The sequence below is a fragment of the Mixophyes fleayi genome, chromosome 2 (assembly GCF_038048845.1).
Source record: "Mixophyes fleayi isolate aMixFle1 chromosome 2, aMixFle1.hap1, whole genome shotgun sequence".
Classification (NCBI taxonomy): Eukaryota; Metazoa; Chordata; class Amphibia; order Anura; family Limnodynastidae; genus Mixophyes; species Mixophyes fleayi.
In genome coordinates, this window is record NC_134403.1 from 144,567,550 (window position 1) to 144,587,068 (window position 19,519).

At 39.1% G+C, this 19,519-nt stretch overlaps 1 protein-coding gene across 1 annotated transcript in view; it reads left to right on the forward strand.

The window, feature by feature from the left end:
- The window catches only part of LOC142141553 (ATP-binding cassette sub-family C member 5-like), a 124,356-nt gene that overhangs the window by 45,044 nt on the left and 59,793 nt on the right, over positions 1-19,519 (forward strand). Inside the window, exons 7-11 of the mRNA XM_075200149.1 lie at positions 220-368; positions 2,340-2,447; positions 4,557-4,883; positions 6,219-6,290; positions 9,568-9,692. Of these exons, the coding sequence (XP_075056250.1) occupies positions 220-368; positions 2,340-2,447; positions 4,557-4,883; positions 6,219-6,290; positions 9,568-9,692 (781 nt within the window). The remainder of the gene's footprint in view (positions 1-219; positions 369-2,339; positions 2,448-4,556; positions 4,884-6,218; positions 6,291-9,567; positions 9,693-19,519) is intronic.

A 19,519-nucleotide genomic window follows, 5' to 3' on the forward strand; every position in this document is an offset into this window, starting at 1 on the left:
AGTCAATTATGACTTTTTCCTAGAATGAAAGGTTATTTCAATATTATACAGCAAGTTGTAATATTTGAAATGTACAGTGGACATCATTGCCACATAAAACCACGTTTCTTTAAAATACAAAATGTATTATAAAATTATAATTATTTAACTGTAATGTAGATGGCTCTGTAAAGATAATATGGTTTGCTGAGTGTAAATTTTTTTTAATATTTTTTTTAGCCACCAGAAGAGCAGAAAGGGTACTATTGGAGAAGGCCGGGTTTGTGCAGAGCATCACATCAGGCATAGCGCCTGTGGTTGTAGTGATTGCCAGCGTGTGCACATTTACATTGCATATGGCTCTTGGCTATGATCTGACAGCAACACAGGTTTGTATAACCCAATTATGTGTACAGTAGGACATAGCTATTATTTACTTAGGAGGACTTATGTTTTTGGAAAAAAAAATTGACATTAGCTCAAAATGAAAATGCTAAAATTGTAACTATATGCATTAAACACAATGTCCTGTACCATAATATACATACCTGTTTAAATTAGCACTTTTGTATTTAAAATAAACATATGTTTTTTACTTGGAATTGTGTATTGTTTTTTTGTTTGAAATCTAAAACATTAACAATATGTAGGTGTTGTCAAACTTTCCATCCCTAGAGAGGTTATAGCCTATTGCACATACTGTCCTTAAACACATATTTACTTGGGCTGTACCTCTGCAGACTGATTCAGTCTGACTTTTTAATTTATTCCTGTATAAGCCTCACATTTCGTATATTGTGGTCAGAATGTGAAAATACGAAGCTGCTTAAATGCAGTTTATTCTGTTTTTTTATGTTGTCACAAAGAGGCTTATTTGCCACACCTCTCCTGTATAGGGATAGGTAAAAACCCAAGGAGTCCACAGGAACAGGCGGCAAACAGGATTAAATTCCCTCATGGTTTTCCATGCAGCACACAAACACCACATTGGTTTGTTATTTTATTTGATTGGTTTGTAGTGCTTGGGTGGAGGATAAAAAGACTGCTTGTTCTTGTTGGCTGGGCGACCAACGTCAGCTAGTTGGCCGTTGACTAGGTAGCTAAACTGTGCCTAGCTAGAGTGAGGGTCGTCTGGTGTCATCCCGACTAAAGCCTACTGTTCTATTTGTAATGTGAACAATAAAAAGCACAGTTTTTCAGCAAGAAGTTGTTTGTGTCTGTCGTCTGTGGGTGTCAGTATCATAATGTATATATTAATATTAGAAGTGACTATCTTTACAAAGAGGACATGACATGTGGCATATTGGTGTTACAGAAGGCAATGTGTCATGCGCTGGGCATTCGGCTTCCATAACCGAAGCCCGGCACACTTACCTGCTCCCCACTGATCACCGTGCTCCGTCCCGGCCGTCCGCCATCTTCTTTTCGGGTCTGCGCATGCGCAGACCTGATCTCCCTTTTGCCTGTTCTGTCTCCTCATTGACTGGCTAATTTGGCTCCAAACTTTTAAAGGCACTTCCTGCAGCAGCTCAGTGCCTGTTCTTTCAGTTACCTACCCTAGGTGATAGACAAGGCTCCTTTGTCTTCTGCTGGATTTCTACCTCTCCTGGGATTCATCAGCGGTCCGCAAACTATTACATCTCCTGTGTATTCTCCACCATTCCAGTGGTAAACCTGCTATCCACAGACTATTACACCTCCTGTGTATTCTCCAACTTTCCAGTGGTAAACCAGCTATCCGCAGACTATTTCTATTACTATTGATTAGTGACTTTCCCTATAGGTCTCGCCTGGTACTCCCAGTAATGGCCACGACCTGCGGTGCAGACGCAGCTAAGTCCAAACCACCTTGCGGCATTCCCTGGTGAACACCATCTGCCCGTAAGATTCCACGCCTTGCTGAAAGTAGTGCTAAATTGTGCAGACCAAGGAGCCAAGTCTACAAAACCGTGATACAATGGAGTCCAACTGGAGTCCCGTGAGCCCAATGTGGCTCTCTAGGAATTTGTGCTCCCCCTACTTACAGAGTATAGTCATTTTTTAGGGCGTTCAATGCATTGCAGCGGGGTGTATTGCAATTTCCACCATACAAATGGACTTACTTTTCACACCAACGCAAAGTTGGTAAAAAATAAGATCTCCTATACTTTTAATGTTGCACTTTGGTGAAGAAACGCATTTTGTGGAATGTTGACTGATGTTGAACAAAGCTTCAAATATACAACGTTTCACATAATAAATTAAGATGGACCCAATATCCCTCACTCTCTTGATTAATTTAAGCCATAAATGAGGTTTAAGGAACTTAAATCTGACTTTCTATATTTGAGTTACCTATTTTAAAGTTGTCTTCTTTGTAGGCATTTACAGTCGTTACTGTGTTCAATTCAATGACGTCAGCCCTCAAAATGATACCTCTTGCTGTCAGAGCGGCTTCAGAAGCTCTAGTTTCCATCTCTAGATTTCAGGTGGGAAAATAATGTGTTTTTTTTAAGTTAAATCTTTTTTTTTTATGTTAAATGTCTAAAATGTTGATGTGACCAGTTATAATTGAAGAGATTTTATTTCAAAAGGTGGACAGTTCATCATCATCATCATCATCATTTATTTCTTTAGCGCCAACATATTCTGTAGAAACAAGACAGCAAAAAAGATAATGGAATCAGTAAACATGCATATTTCCATGTATGTTATGCATATTCATTTACACATATGTATTTTATATATAAAATCCTTGTTGCTTTCAAATGGTAACTACTATACGCACATGCAAAGCAGTGTCCAAATGGTATAGAAGTAAAATGTGCATAGACTGGATTCAGCCACCCAAGAAGTATCTATTAATTATTTCCAATTATTGTATAGAATTGCTAGATTAGCTGTGGCAAAAATAGCTAAGTGATAATATATATAATTTATAAAAAGTAAACAAAATGTATTCTCAATTATAAATACACAGTAAATTGTTCCAAGTTGTTTATATTTTATTTCTATTTTTTTTATTATATATCTCCTTTTAAATGCACAAATATTTACTCTTTCCAGAGCCAAAATAGTCATGTCATAAAAAGAAGATGAGCATATAAGTACATATAGGAACAAGCTACACCTGTCTCTGATTCCTGAAAAATGACAGTCAGCTGCAGAGCCCCTTCTCATGGAAACTGGGCTTGGCTGCTGACAGTCTAATGGATGTTAACATACATTTCTTCTTAATCATTAAAAGTTGATGTGCCCCAGACAGTGATAACAGCAACTTGCTGTGCTTGACAGGATTTGAAGCATAGAAGTCAATAAATGATTGGATGTCAGCTGGAAAAGGCTGCATGTGAAAGATTAGCTGTGACTGCGTCCACTCAATTGTGGTATCCACCCTCTTGCTGTTTTCTAGGCTGCCAAGTACAGCAATCTTCTGGTAATATTGCCTGGGGAATACAACTTCTTTAAAGAGCACGTCCACAGTAACATAAATCAAAAGCCATGTATTGATTGGATTAATAAATACTATTCTGTAGCAATTTGCCATGTTAGAAAGGAGGTGTTTCACTGTCCTAATGAAGTGGGAGGGGCTTCATCTGTGTGTAGTGGAGCCGGGAAGTAACTCATTTCTTTTTAACAGTTTAATATTAAACTAATTATTTTATCTTTATGGAAATTCAGTTTTAGCATTTAGTGGCCCTTTGAAATAAATATATATATATATATATATATATATATATATATATATATATATATATTTTATTTGTAAACCATATACAAAGTTAAGGGCCTACATATGAATGGTGACATTAGTGATCATCATCATCATCAGCATTTATTTATATAGCGCCACTAATTCCACAGCGCTGTACAGAGAACTCACTCACATCAGTCCCTGCACCATTGGAGCTTACAGTCTAAATTCCCTAACAAACACACACATGCACACACACAGAGAGAGAGAGAGAGAGACTAGGGTCAATTTTATTAGCAGTCAATTAACCTACCAGTATGTTTTTGGAGAGTGGGAGGGAAACCGGAGCACCCGGAGGAAACCCACAATGAAACTGTTTTTTTATGAAATCAAGGTTGTAATAATGATATGGACTAAACATACATTTGAAAGGAAATATTTTTACAAACATAATGCCATCAAAATAACAAATTTGACAAATTATGGGTTTTTGTGTTTTTGTTTTTACGAAATACACATATCAAACCAGCTACAAGTGATATTCAGTAAGTTGAATTAATCAAGATAAATTATATAAGAGTGCAACAGCTGCAAATTAATGTGTGCCAGGTATTAGACAAATTTGTGTTCAGGAAAGTGACTGAGTGGAAATTATAATAATATAATTTCTGTCAGTAGTTTATGTACAATCTCTCCGAGGTAGAGAAAACAACTATTGCTGTAGGCCTTCTCTATACTTTCCTCTTCATATTTCATGTCTTCTTGACCTGTGTGTTTATGTTATGTTTTTAGGCAGTCAGCAACACAAGGATTCATTGAAATTCTATAAATGACTCAAACATGGAATAAATACACCGGATACTTTGCTCTGATTTCAGTTTAATGTTGCATTCTCTATTTGTAGAGGTTGTTCTTGATGGAAGAAATTGAGACAACTAATAATGAGACAGCAAAAACAGATCCAGTTATTGAGTTCCGAGGCGCCTACATAACATGGAGGACGGGAGCACTAACCACACTGTCACAGGGTGAGGATCACACATCAGAAGATAATGCAGCTGACCAGAAACGTATTCCACAGTATGTCCCATCATGTCACCAAGAGGGCCCTTGTCTAACAAATGGCAATCATGTGTTCCAGGACACTAAAACACAGCAAGCATCCACTTTGGATTTACCTTTGATAATTAGTCCACCTGTGCTTATTAATATCAATTTCGCTTTAGAAAAGGTAAGTTACATAGCCTAATGCAGTGTTATTTTATAGTAAGGCTTGCTGCTTTGTGCAATGTCCAGTTCTGGGTATACTAATGCATTATTTCAGCTGTGTGATTTAATAGATAAGCACTTGTTAGAAATGTCTTGCATGCAGGCACCCTACATCATTATCGGTGTTTACGGCATACTACTATTTTTTAACAGCATGGCAAGACAGTGTTATAAAAATGTACAATATTAGAAATATAGTAAAGTTGCTATCCTGGGATAAACCTATCCAATTAGTGAATAAAATGGTAAAATAGGACACCCTCACTGCATACTTTCAAGTCTGCCATATAGTGTAACACTGCCTTGCAAACATGTCAGCAAGCAAGCATGTAAACAGGTGCGGTACCATAAATGAGGAAATTGGAATTTTAATGCAGCAATTCCATAGAAGTGTTTTCTTTTATTTAAATAGCAGTTAAGTACCATCTGAGCTGTCATCCTAAAAATTATTATCTCCTTTTTAAAATACCTTGGGAGTACAGCAAAGTATGATTGTCTGTCACACGCACACAGACTCACAGCTTTCAGCGTGTCACATGAAGTCAGAGGGTGGAAGTGGGGGGAAGAAGGAAGGGATGCATTTCCAGTACAAACAGAGTTCAGAGGGGTGTTCCAAAGCATCTCTGCCCATTATACGCCATGTGACTGTGGTGCCATGGTAGTTCATGTCACAGAATTCTCAAGCATTAAAGCAACCTGTAGAAACAAACCAAGGGAAAATGGAAACTATCAACATTATTCTTACAGCCTCCGACAGTGATTTATGCAAAAACAAAATACCTATTTTTTCATGGGATTGCTGCTTGGACAAAATGGGCGTTCATTTGCACACTAGCCTGTCTCTGAGGCTTCACAATAATCAGAGCAGTAAAGAGGGTCATTTTATGCAGTGGTAAAGTATGGTAGGAAAGTTATATTGCTTTAAAGCATTATCAAAGATAGTAAAAAGGGGGGGCCTGAAAAATTGTGAACATTTATGATTTTCACCATATCTAATGTGACATGGTTAATAATAATTACTATAAGTAAAATACATTTTCCTTTTCTTAAGATTTTCATTACTTTAGACATCCTATAATTAATATAAAGTTACAGTCATGCCTCGTGATTAAAAGATACTTCTTTCAAAATCATACTTCCTGTATTTGATAGAAATAATTTATCACTACACATTGTATTAATTTAGTTATATTCTACTAACTCCATCTCAATATTTATTTTACTGTATAGTATAATACCTTAAGCCAACAAGAGAACAAATTCTGACTTTCATGTTATTATTGACTTTTTTCCACAGGGCAAACTTGTAGGAGTCTGTGGAAGCGTTGGATGCGGTAAAAGTTCTCTGGTACTATCAATACTAGGACAGGTATGCTGGTTTGTATTTACAGTGAAATATAGTTTGGTGCTTTTTAAAGTAAAGCCACTACATATTTTATTTGTCAAAAATGTCACTATTATGAAATACCATAGCAAGCTTTTATTCCTACACCACAGCAAAGTTTAAAAAGGATGGAATCCCCTGGCTGAATCAAATTACATTCAGTCATGTGACATACATGTTGGCAAAGTATTCGATTCAGCTGAGGGTTTCGGTCCCCTATAATGATGTAAGTGGTATTTTACATAGGCACAATACACTTGACTTGAATGGATATTACTGTAACATAACATTGAGTATCAAAATCTTTGCTATGTTCCATACTTTTTATACACACAGAATGTTATATTACAATTAAATCTCATAGTAGGTTGCTTTTTATTCCATTTATGTACCCCATTTTTTGGCACTGCCCAATGATCTTAAGAAGGAGAGAAATATAAATTCTGAAAGTAGCTTATATATAAGGAATAATATGCCCCATACTGCAAACTATAAGAACATTAGATGTTAATGAGGTGGTCCATGACAATAGAGAAAGCACAAGGTCACAATCTGAGTACTTTAATAAGAAACCTGAAGGTGACTTGCAGGGTCGGATTAAAGGAATGGAGGCCCCTGGGCTAATGGGGCCCCCGTTCCCCCGTAAGGCCCCCCCTTTGAGCCGCCCCCCCCCCCCCCCCCCCTCTGTAGGTCTTAGTTTGAAAACAGTACAGATTATGAACTTTATGCCCATGGACACAGATTGGCTGTATACCTCAAGATTAACTAAAGTTTTAACTAAAGCTATAACTCACTTTACAAACTGTTCGGTGTAGTTACATTTTACACGGCAGTATAGGGAAGTTCATAAGGTCATCCTGCTCATGCTCTGTAATCTTCACCAGCATAAACATCTGAACTTTAACAAAATAGATAACCTAAAACCGCTGTGTCATTCTACTATTCGTGCATTTAAACAAATGGGATCCAGTCCCATAACAGGTTATTATTTCAGGACTTCATGGTGTCAGAATATGTGGGATAATAAGTGACTCAATAAGAGTAATTAATCTGTGCACAGTTACATAAATCCTCAAAACATGGTCTGTTGAGGAGAACGCTTATACACCAGTGGTTTTCAAATTGTGTCCTGCTTCACAAAGTGATTGCATGGCTAAAATTGTAAATTAGCACGACATTACAGCAAATGTGATATATGTAGTAAGCAGAAAAAAGAATGTTCTTGCAAACTAATGCTTACCATGTCTGCTATGGTAAAAAGGATATAAGTTTTCCCAGTATAATGAACATGTAAATATCAAATGTGACTGACCCCTCCAATGTCCTTTTATAGATCCGTATGTCACAATTTAGGCTCGTATGCCACCATATATAGCCTTGCATTAGGGTGATCAGACAACCCCAGATTCAGGAAGAGGTCTCTAGTATAAACAGTGTGTTAGAAAGGGCATGGGTGCACTATATGATGGTGTTGTGTTCACATGAGATAAAGCATTTAAAATGTCCTATCTAATACACTGACTGTGCTCCTGCACAGATTGGCACAGGTTCCTTGGTACAATGAGGGATAATCTTAGGGCATGCATAGGTTTAATTATGTGTCATAGGCTGGTATAAAGAGAGGGTGCACGGTGGTTAAATGATGTGGCATTGGGTGTTATATTGACAAGGATAATGTGTTATAATGTTCCATGTTTTAGGCACAGGCTGGTGTTATTAGCTGGGCACAGGTGGGCGTAATGTGATGGGCACATGCTTATATAACATATTGGGTTTAGCCCTGTATAAAGGGGTGGGTAATGCATGCTAGTATACTGGGCACAAGTTTTTATATAATGTGGGAGGTAGAGACAGAAGAGAGGGGTTGAGGATACATGTGAGAGCAGAGACCAGAGATGGGAGCGCCATTGTACTGCAAGAGGAGACAATACTGCTTGAAGAATTGTCAGAGCCCCTATCATGTTATAAATAAGAGAAATAGCTAGGGAATATATAGGTGCATGATATGTATATTTGGTGTTTTTTTTTAATGTTAACGAGTTGGTCTAAGGGATTGAGCCAAAGAGAGATTGGTGAGATAGATCTCACCACTTACAGAATTTGACAGCTGGATCAACTTTGTGGTGCCTCACCCTCCCTACTGAAGGGTACACCACATTACCACCACAACATTGACATTCAATGCTGTTGCAGGTACTATCAGCATTGATAAATATCAAACTGTGACTAATTCTTTCTCAGGGAGCCCCTACTCCATAATAAGAAGCGCAGTGTGACTAGTATTATCTAATAAGAGCACGGGTTGTTAGTGTCTGCTAGTTTGTCCAGAGCCCATAGCTCAATCACTGATGGTAAAGTAGCACCACAATTAAGGGAGAAAGGGGAGCTCTGGGGTAATCCTTGCTGGTGTGTAAAATGCTTGACAATTGGTGGGTACATTTTCCTGTTTCATTCACACGACTGTATTATGCAATGTTTGTGCTGTATAATATACTGAATAACTGAGGCTTTTTTATTGTATCATATGCTGCCATGCTGGCAAGAGTAGAGCATAGATCCAAATACATCAGTATCCGGTCACAGCGTATCAGCGCGGCACCAGTTTGCCTTCTGAGCCCACACTACCTGCTACTGGTTGTATAGCTACAATATTGCAGTGTGCGTGGCCAAATAATTACTGTAATGCCTAATAATACTCCATTGAAATGAATCAAATTCTCACCAGGCATGGTGTCCACTCTTGTCCTGTGTAATCATCTTCTATCCTCACCAACACCCCATCTAATTGAACCTTGATCCTGTCATGTGTGGCTAGCATTGAATAGGAAATGTAACTAAACCAAGTAACAGAGTATGGGCCCCAAAACAACTGCCAACCTCAATCATCATGATCCCCAACAATGGAAGGCAAACATTTTTGGAAAAATTAACCACCCTACAATCTCCCCAACCACAACCCAGTCCCCAACTAGCTAAGCTCTTCCCCTTTTAGACATTGTAAACTATGCCTGTCCCATAGACATATTGTGGGTTATGATATTTGTTAAATGGTAATGCTATTAATTGAAGCCATTTCTTATTTATGTTATTGTTACCTTTTAAAACAAATACCTTTGTAAATGGGTTTATGAACTAGATATTATATATATATTTGTCTTTCAATTTAATCTCTAACTAAAAACTTTCCATGACATAGTATGATAAAGTATGCTTTGTTACACAGTATACCTGGTAATAGGATTGTTTGCTGTATTTTATCTAGATGACCTTACTAGAGGGAACAATGTCAGTGAGTGGCAGCATTGCCTATGCAGCTCAGCAGGCCTGGATTTTCAATGCATCTCTGCAAGAGAATATCTTATTTGGAGAAGCATATGAAGAACTAAAGTAAGCTGTGTGTAATTGTTTATTTGTAGCAACAACAATATATTCAGTAATCAGTCCATTATGTTGGTTACATGTACACAGTGACATCCATAGATTTTAGGGGTGGTATTCTATTGGTAACTGGTGACTTTATTTCTAGTTGCAATCTATCTGCTACTCTGTAATAGTTCTCTCCTCAGTATAAAAATTTAACTAGAGGCAGTGAGACTGATTCATTAAGGAAAGATAAGCAAAAGTAAGTAAGTAAAAACTATGTTGCATTGGAGGGGGAGATACATTTTAAATGTGATGGCAGATTTATATTTGGGGTAGGGCATGTCCTAGATCAACTAAAAATTTCAGTGTACAAATAAGCTGAGTAAGAAAACTTAATACATTTTTTGCTTAACTTTCTTTAATGAATCAGGCCCAGTATCTTTTCTTTTCTTTCTTTTTCCTTTCATTTTCCTTCCCTTTCCCTTTCCCTTTCCCTTTCCTCCCAGATGAAGGAATTGTGTTATATTTATGTGCACTTTATTTTGTCTTATCTTATCTTATCTTGTCTTGATCTTATCTTGTGCGTAAGTTGCTATGAGTATTTTAAGAACAAACTGGGAGATAAGAAATTTGCAATTCAACAAGGAACAGAAGTTCAAAGACACTTCCATCTTAAGTCTTTTAAGCAATGGAAAATAAGATACAATGGATCTTAAGCAGTCAGTCCATCTTAAGATCCTCATCTTAAGATCCACTTCTTATGTAAAGATAAGACGGTATTACGTAATGGCAAACGTGTGAGGTATGAAGAGTTTGTTTATAAATGTTAAAGTACAATCAATCATGTGTATATTGTATGGTGGCTAAGGGGTTAGCACTTCTACCTTACAGCACTGGGGTCATGAGTTCAATTCCCGACCATGGCCTTATCTGTTATTCAATTCCCGACCATGGCCTTATCTATCTTATCTGGAGTTTGTATGTTCTCCTCGTGTTTGGATGGGTTTCCTCCCACACTCCAAAAGACATACTGGTAGGTTAATTGGCTGCTAACAAATTGACCTTAGTCTGTCTGTGTGCTAGGGAATTTAGACTGTAAGCCCCAATGGGGCAGGGACTAATTCTGCAGCATTGTACAAGAGTACAATGCTGCAGAATTAGTGGCGGTATATAAATAGCTGATGATGATACAAATCTTGTTACCTTTTAATTTGTGTTAGCATTTATATAATTAGATCACCTTTGACAAATGCTTTTAAAGTGTTACTCAGTTAAATCAACACACCTTTTTATTCACCGACATGAAAGATCGTATAATGTGTTTGAGTTGAACTGAACGCATATGGATGAAATTTGAAATTATGTGTCCTGACCGTTACAAAATGAGTCAGGAACTGAACTCATGACTCCATTGTTGGAAGGTGGATTGGTTAACCACTAAGACAACGTTCATTTAGAAAAAAAAAAAAATACATTCTATATACTAGAGCGAGAAACTCAACAATACAGCATGCGTGCAACAGATGTAAGAGCTAGATAATAGTACTTCAGGATAAAAAACAACACAACACAGACATTCTTCCTTATTACCCAAAAATATATGCCAGTTAAGATCTGCACTGATATCTTAGTGGTTAGCACTTCTGTCTCACAACACTGGCGCAATGAGTTCAAATACCAAGCATGGCCATAGCATCTGTGTGCTGCTTGTAGTCCATTCCTGCAGCTCACACCGAGCAAAAGTACTTGCCCTCATTTTGTCTCTGGACTCTGCTCTGTGATTGATTCTCAGAGCACGTGTGGGCGATCTCACGTAACTCGCCGATCTTTTCTACACCTGTGTGCAAAATGTCTCTCTGTCATTCACTTATCGTATCCTAGTAGGGGGTAGATAGATGGGTAATGTAGTCCGCTATTCGCAATTATGGACACTTTTTGGTAGGAACCTGTAATTGCAGGCACCTGATAACAGGCACTAGATTTATAAGTGTGATTTTTTTTATTCTAGCTGCGTTGTAAATGTAGAAATAAAGTGTAACATTTTGGTAACTACCACAAAAAGCAGACAGTAATTTACTTATGGTTTAAAATATGTGTCTAATTTAAAACATAACTTTGTGATATGGTTTTGATAAGGTTCAAAGTAATACATTTTTTGGACCATTATTTACCACATGAATCTGGTCCTCCAATCCTCCTCAAATTTGTTGAGGAATTAAATTTTAGGCAACACAGAGGGTATAGCGGTGTTATTGACAGTGAGTGAGATTGGAGGCCAGTTGTTGACTCTGGGATGAGCGACAAGAATGAGTTCTATATAGAACATGATTTCCTTTAGCTATCGTTGTGACATCCATTGGGCGAATGCAGAAAGACAGTGCTGAAAGAAATAGGTCAGGGAAAGCAATGTACATTTGGGTGTCCTCGACATAGTGGTGGTATTGGAGGCCAAATGACCAAATTAGTACCCCAAGATGAGAGATGTACAATATTAAAGTACAACATTAAGAAAAAGAAATAGGATCCTTGTGAGATCTCATTAGAGAATGAGAGTGGAAGGGAGAATATGCAGAGGTGGGTACACTACAAGAGCGGTTAGAGAGGTAGGAAGTAACACAGGAGAGCACTGTGTCTAGATGGACAATGAAGTCAAGGATGTATAGGAGAAGAGGGTGTTCAACAGTGTCCAAAGCAGCAGAGAGTTACAGGAGAATGAGTATTGCAAAAATAAAATATTATTTATTTATAAACACAATTGTAGTAATCAAATGAAAATCAAAATAAAAAAAATGTATATACAAACTATTTTGTAAACAAAACAAACACATGGATGTTGGTTTTATCCCATTGACTAGAGGTGTTGCAAGGCAGGTCATGCTGGAACCCAAAATAACTGTCTTCTTTATCTGTTTAAAATATTAGAGAAAAAGAGATCAAGCTTAGGCCATTTTGAAACAAATTATTACTTGACTGTACTTTGTACACACCTGTAAAAGCTGTAAAATCTACAGATTGTTGCCTTAACCAACACAAGTCCCCCAATAACCTAAAAGGAAGAACATTGTTAGAAAACATTGACAAATCAGTGCATTAAAATCAACACACAACACAGTTTATGCACTTCACCTGGGCAGAAAAGAAAATTCACATAGTGAGTCAGATTAACAGACTATGCTTAATTACTGAATATTGTTCAGGTGAGGCAGACATGTCCCAGCTAAGGCCTGGTAGTACATCAAAGCCTTTAGTTTGGTATATTTTAAGCTAAACTCTAACTATCAAGCTTCAACATTATTCTTATAAGTGCTATGGGTAGAAAACTCACATATGATAATCTCAGCAGGGGCAGAGGCAGCCCTTACAGCCCTATTACAAGCTTGCAGATTTCAAAGGTAAACATTTTTTACAGTCAAAACAGCCTGGCACATGCAATTCTATATGTTTAGAAAAATGAAACATGTCTTTGCTTTCATCACCAAACAACAAATGTATTTTTTGGGGTGTTAGATAATTTAAACCATATTTGAAAAATATGTTACCTTGCAAATCAGCATGGAACCTGAAGTGCCCTGCCTACACAGTTTCAGGAGGGCTAAAGATCTGTTGGATAAACATGTAACATGTGGAAGTGCAAAAACACATCCTTCATCTTAATAGATATTAGATTAAAAAGCTACACAACACAATTGGTTAAAATGTATAATGCAAACTAGGCACACATTAAAATGCACATTACATATTAAAATAGAGATGAACTGTTATTGTGGAACATAAAATATCTTACAAACTTTCAAAGCGTAAAAGAAAAGATAACTGTTAATACAAATAAAAGTCCACTATACAAATACATACCAGTAGACTCCTAACCAAATTCAAGTGTGCATGAAGCAGTATTTTATAGTGGATTGTAATGAGACAAGTATATGCAGGTGTATGGCCCATTGTGTTATCAGATGCTGAGATCTGATGCTGGGTGTATACAACACTGGTTACGGAAATTTGTTGTTCACTTTTACACTGATTAAAAAATGTGTTTATGTTTATTTATGATTCGGAATTATTCTGAGATGCATTAGCATAGACTTTCATATTTTCATTTTTATTAAACAAAACATGACCCTTCATGCCTGTTACTAAGAAGGTGTGTGCAATTGTTCATTTAATTATGCTCATTAACATTTTAGGTTGCCACTAGTGCCTGTGTTGTGTTGTATGTTTGTTTAAATCTGAAGTATGCCTTACTGGTTAGACAAATGAGCTGCTAACATTAGGGCCATGAGTTTGAATCCATAATCATGCCTGTATCTGTGTGAACTTTGTATATCTCCATGTTTCTGTAGGTTTACTCCAATATGTCACTTATAAAGGAGTATGCTAGTATATGTTTTGGCGTTTGTTCTGTCTATAGCATTGTATCGTGCATGGATATTTATGTTTGTGAATTATTAGCCGTTAAATTAGCATCCACAGTTATTTACAATTCAAAATTACACAGGACACATTTTTCATGTCCTTAAACCTTCATGTTGGCAGTAGTGTATGTGTTGTGTGTATTTTAGGAGCACCCTAAGCTTGGTTTATGCTTTATGTACTCACATTTAGTTTTACCTAATAGGACTTTCAAACATGGTGCTTCTCATTCAAGTCTATATAATGTATGTAATGCTCAATCAGCACGTTACCTTAGTGGTTAGATAATTCACTTTTCATCAGTGGGGTCATGAGTTAGATTCCTGACCCATTTTGTGGAATATGCCTATATTGCTTATAGCCGCAAAAATTCACATATTGTTTCCACTTGGATGTTGGTTTAGTGGTTAGATAATCCACTTTTCAACAGTGGGGACCTGAGTTCGAATCCTCACTCACTCACAGCCTTATCTGTGTGGAATTTATATATCTTTCCCATGTTTGTGTGGATTTCCTATGTGTCCCTTATGCAAGAGTACGCTTGGTTTAAGTTTGTACAAATTTAAAAAATTAACCTGTTGTCTTTCGTATTATTATTAGCATATTATTAGCTGTATAGGTTAACTATTAGATATTACACATCAACCACTTTACATTACAATTTATTACAACTGTGCATTCACAATGGTTGTTTTTTTTTAAAAAAAGTGTACATTGTGTAATGTTTTAATATAAAATAAAATTACAAAATATATATATTTTTTGAGTTAACTGTATTAAGGTGTATGTTGTGCATATCTAGTTGTGAGTGTTTTAAACAAACTGCTTTTTGAATAGTTTGGTGTTGTAAATCAGCAATACTGCTATAGCTGCTTTGGACTTAAACATGACCCTGAGCTTCCTTAAGATTAAGCAAGAAGTTAAGATAAAACTCTCAGCATTTCTCTTTAACTATCCAATGGATCCTACTCTTCTTAAGTTAGTACAATCTCCGCCCAATTTCCACCCATTCCCCTCGCTTTCTGAACCCCTTTTTCTTAAGTGTTGTGAGAACTTCTTAAGTGCAGTTAAGAAGGATTTTCATCTTAACTTAAGAAATTCTTAACTTACACAGTAGATTTTCCTTCTTATCTCCCTTTTCTGGGCATGTTCAGAGAAGATTTTCTTAAGATCCTCAAAAAACGGCAGATAAGATTAATAATGAATCAGGCGCTATATTGTTACAAGTTTGCTTTGTGTTTAACATATTATCTTGAAATAAAAAATGTAAAAAACAATAAAATAACCTAGGGAAGAGGCCCAAAACCTCCTGACACTATGTGTTGTCCTGGAGTGCATACATGTCTAATCCACCGGATCACCTGCACTTTCCTCAGCCCTGTCTACCTCTTTGGTGTGGGCATAAGTGACCAGAAGGTCCCCCCACATGCAGGTGTTACAGCAAGGTCTGAAAAGTGTGCATACAGGTAGGGCTGCCAAGAGGAATTCAGGGCCCCGGTACAACAACTTAATGGGGCCCCCCTTATAGTTGAGCATGTAAAAAAAGTGGTAGTGGGTGTGTTCATACAATTGGGGGCGTGACTATGCATAATTGGGGCGTAGCTAGCAGTTGAAAAGCGCTAGGCTTCTCCTACAGGAAAAAAACCTGCACTGTTGTGTACATCATTGGCACAAGAGTGCAGTGCCCGCTCGTCGGAGCATGACATATGTCCCAGCACTCCTGACTTTCAGGACATCTAGCACAATAGTGTATGTAGTATATAAACAATGCAGTGTGTACATAAAGAGTTCACAGTCTTGACCTGCCCCTTACATTGGGTAGAACACTCACCAAAAATTGGGATTGGCCCACTAGAATCACAACATTTCACAGACTGTCCTGCTCTCTCCTACCTGTTCTTGTCACTTTCACCACCTGTGGGTACATTTACAAAATTCCAGCGTTAAATCAATAGCACCCACGATTAATAATTAGGCCCCAACATTAAAATAATAGTATTCCCATTTAATAAATAAACCTATTTCCCTCCCTCCAAACAGCCCCAGCAATAAATTAATAGTATTTACATTTCATAAATATACCTATTTCCCGCAACCATCACTGCCATTAAATAATTCATAATCACATTTAATAAAGAGACTTCAATCTCCCCAATTCACCCCCACATTCTATAGCCCCCAAACCACCCCATCTTAAATTAATAGCCCCACTATTAAATTGCCCCACCATCACCCCACAAACAAAATTGCACCCATTAATTAGCCACCACCTACCTCACACTACATTGCCACAAGCCCCCTGTGCCATCACACACACACACACACACACACACACATTACCAGTGCCGTAACTAGACATTTTAGTGCCCTGGGCAAGACAGGGCACCGGCGCCCCCCATCTAAGTGGGAGTGACATTTGCCAAGTGGGTGTGGCCAACCTAATGTGGGGGTGTGTCTAGCACTTTACTGAAAGAATTCTGTTACACATATTTGCAAAATAAAAAAAAAGTCTTGATTTTGTCCACAACTCTTCTTGTACCTATGTTCTGAAAGCCTACCATGGACAGGCAGATCAAGCCACTTGGCCTTAGCAATTTAGAAGCAGATTATGTTCATTTTGCTATTCCTATAAGAACAAAAGGGTCCTAGTAAGTGAGAGTGAGAGAGAGACTATAAGATTTAATTAGCAATTTATCCTCCAGGGAGTCACTTTTTACCACTCTAGGAGATGGATATCTGGGGAACGAGCAGCAAGACCGATGCCCGTAATGTGATGGAAGTGGAAGCTTAAGTGGTTTCTTAATGATAATGCTTACAGTTTGCAGACAGAAAGCGTTCCCCCTGCTCTGCAAGGCTCCGCGTAACGTCTCGCGGGTTATAGGAAAATCCCCCTAAAGCTTTGTGTGGAGCAGCTGTAGGACAATGTCTGTCCTGTGGATTCTACAGATGTATCGAGTTATAAAAGGGGTCTTAGCTTCAGCACTGGAGTCGGTGGCTGGGACAGCAATGATTGATGATCATAAGAATGGATGTCCTTGGACGAAAGAGCTGTGAGATATCATGTAATTGCTTCTGCTAGTCGCGGTCCTGCGAGAAAGAGATTTTACCGTTACTTTCCTGCAGTGGAACGCATATGCATTCCAATGACAGGTAGACCGGCATTTGGAACGCAGAATGTGTTCCAAATGCCAAACTTCCTGTCAGTGGAACGCACATGCGTTCCACTGCAGGCAGGGCCGGTGCTAGGGTTCTCAGCGCCCTAGGCAAAATTTCAAAATACCGCCCCCCCCCCCCCACCCACCCCAGAACATGCCAAATACCCACTTCCCAGACACTCACACACTTCACTTTCGGTAAAAAAAATAAAAAAAAATAAGCCTTACCTCCTACAGCGGTCTGGCTGCCGTGATGTTTCATAGAGAACGTTGTCCAGACTCCACTGCTGTCCAGGGGCAATCACAGGATTTCTAGAGGGGAAGTATCCAAGTATTAGATATGGGAACAAAAACTTGTGAGAATGACCCATCACACTCTGCTCCCCCTGCAGCATACTGCCCCATCCCACTGCTTGACCATGTGCTCTCTCCCCCCCCCTGCAGCACCATGTCCTCTGTCCCCCCCCTGCAGCACCATGTCCTCTGTCCCCCTCCCTGCAGCACCATGTCCTCTGTCCCCCCCCCCTGCAGCACCATGTCCTCTGTCCCTCCCCCTGCAGCACCATGTCCTCTGTTCCCCCCCCCCTGCAGCACCATGTCCTCTGTTCCCCCCCCCCCTGCAGCACCATGTCCTCTGTCCCCCCCCCCTGCAGCACCATGATTTTATTGGCACGTCATCCTCTATATTTGACTTGCAGCAAGTCAATAATAGAGCATGAGGTGCCAATAAAATAATTATTTTATCCACCATAGTGTTTAAATTAAAGATAGAGCATGAAGTGCAAAATAGTCATTTTTCCACCGCATATTTTGCAAATCAAATATAGAGTATGACGTGGAAAATAGTAATTTTTATACCATTGAAAAAATACTATTTTCCACCTCATGCTCTATATTTAATTTGCAAGCTATGTGGGAGAAAAATTAATATTATTTGCAACTTCATGCTCTATCTTTGATTTAAAAACTATGGTGGATAAAATAATTATTTTATTGGCACCTCATGCTCTATTATTGACTTTAAGCAAGTCAAATATAGGGCATGAGGTGCAATAAAATAATTATTTTAACCACCATAGTTTTTAAATTAAATATAGACCATAATGTGTGACATAATAATAAAAAATCCCACCCCCAACATTTTTTGGGCCACCACACTTCGCCTTTGGTTACCCCATTTTTTATAAAATGAAATTAATAATACAAAAAAAAATAAAAGATAAAGATACTTACTGTTTTTGATGCTGAAGGCTGTTCAGATGCAGAGAGGCCCTTCTGTAATGGCTGCCCACCGCTCCTCAGCTTCTTTACACCAGAGGAGAGGGTGGAGCAGCCATGGCATGCTGGGAAGAGAGGGGGGCGCTGGGTAGCAAACTTTATTCACACTGTCTGTCACTGACAGACAGTGTGATATACTACACAGGCGCCGCGGAAGAGTGACCCAGTGTCACCTGATCACTGATGTCAGTGATCAGGTGTGTGACAGACAGTGGGAGCGACGCGCCGGGCAGCCAGGGCGGACATTGAAGAAACAGCGGCGGCACCCCGCCGCCGCTGCACCACCTCTCCCACTTCTCACCGCTGACTAGATTTTCAAATCTAGTCAGCGGCAGCGGCGCCCTGCAGGTCCCGGCGCCCTAGGCAACTGCCTAAGGTTGCCTAATGGGAGCGCCGGGCCTGACTGCAGGAAAGTAAAAGACTAATACAGAGCCAGGCAGCGGGTGGCTACTGCGCCCCCTTGGGCTTGTGCCCTGGGCGACGGCACCGCCCGCACCACCCTAGTTACGGCTCTGCACATTACCACAAGCCCCCTGTGCCATCACACACATTACCACAAGCCCCCATGTGCCATCACACACACATTACCACAAGCCCCCTGTGCCATCACACACACATTACTGTGCCTCTTCATCATCACCATGCTGTGCCCCCTTATGATCACACTGTGCCCTCCATGCTGTTTCCCCCCCTTCACCTGGCTCCCTTCATCACACTGTGCCATGCCTCTCCCCCCTTCATCACACTGAGCCATCCTGCCCCCCCTCCTTCATCACTGTGCCATCCTGCCCCCCCTTTCCTTCATTTCTGCGCCATGCTGCTACCCACCTTCATTACACTGTGCCATCCTCCCTCCCCCTTCTCCTTCATCACTGTGCCATGCTGCTCCCCCCCTTCATTACACTGTGCCATCCTGCCTCCCCCCTCTCCTTCATCACTGTGCCATACTGCCCCCCATTCATCACTGTGCCATCCTTCCCCCCTCCTCCTTATCACTGTGCCATCCTG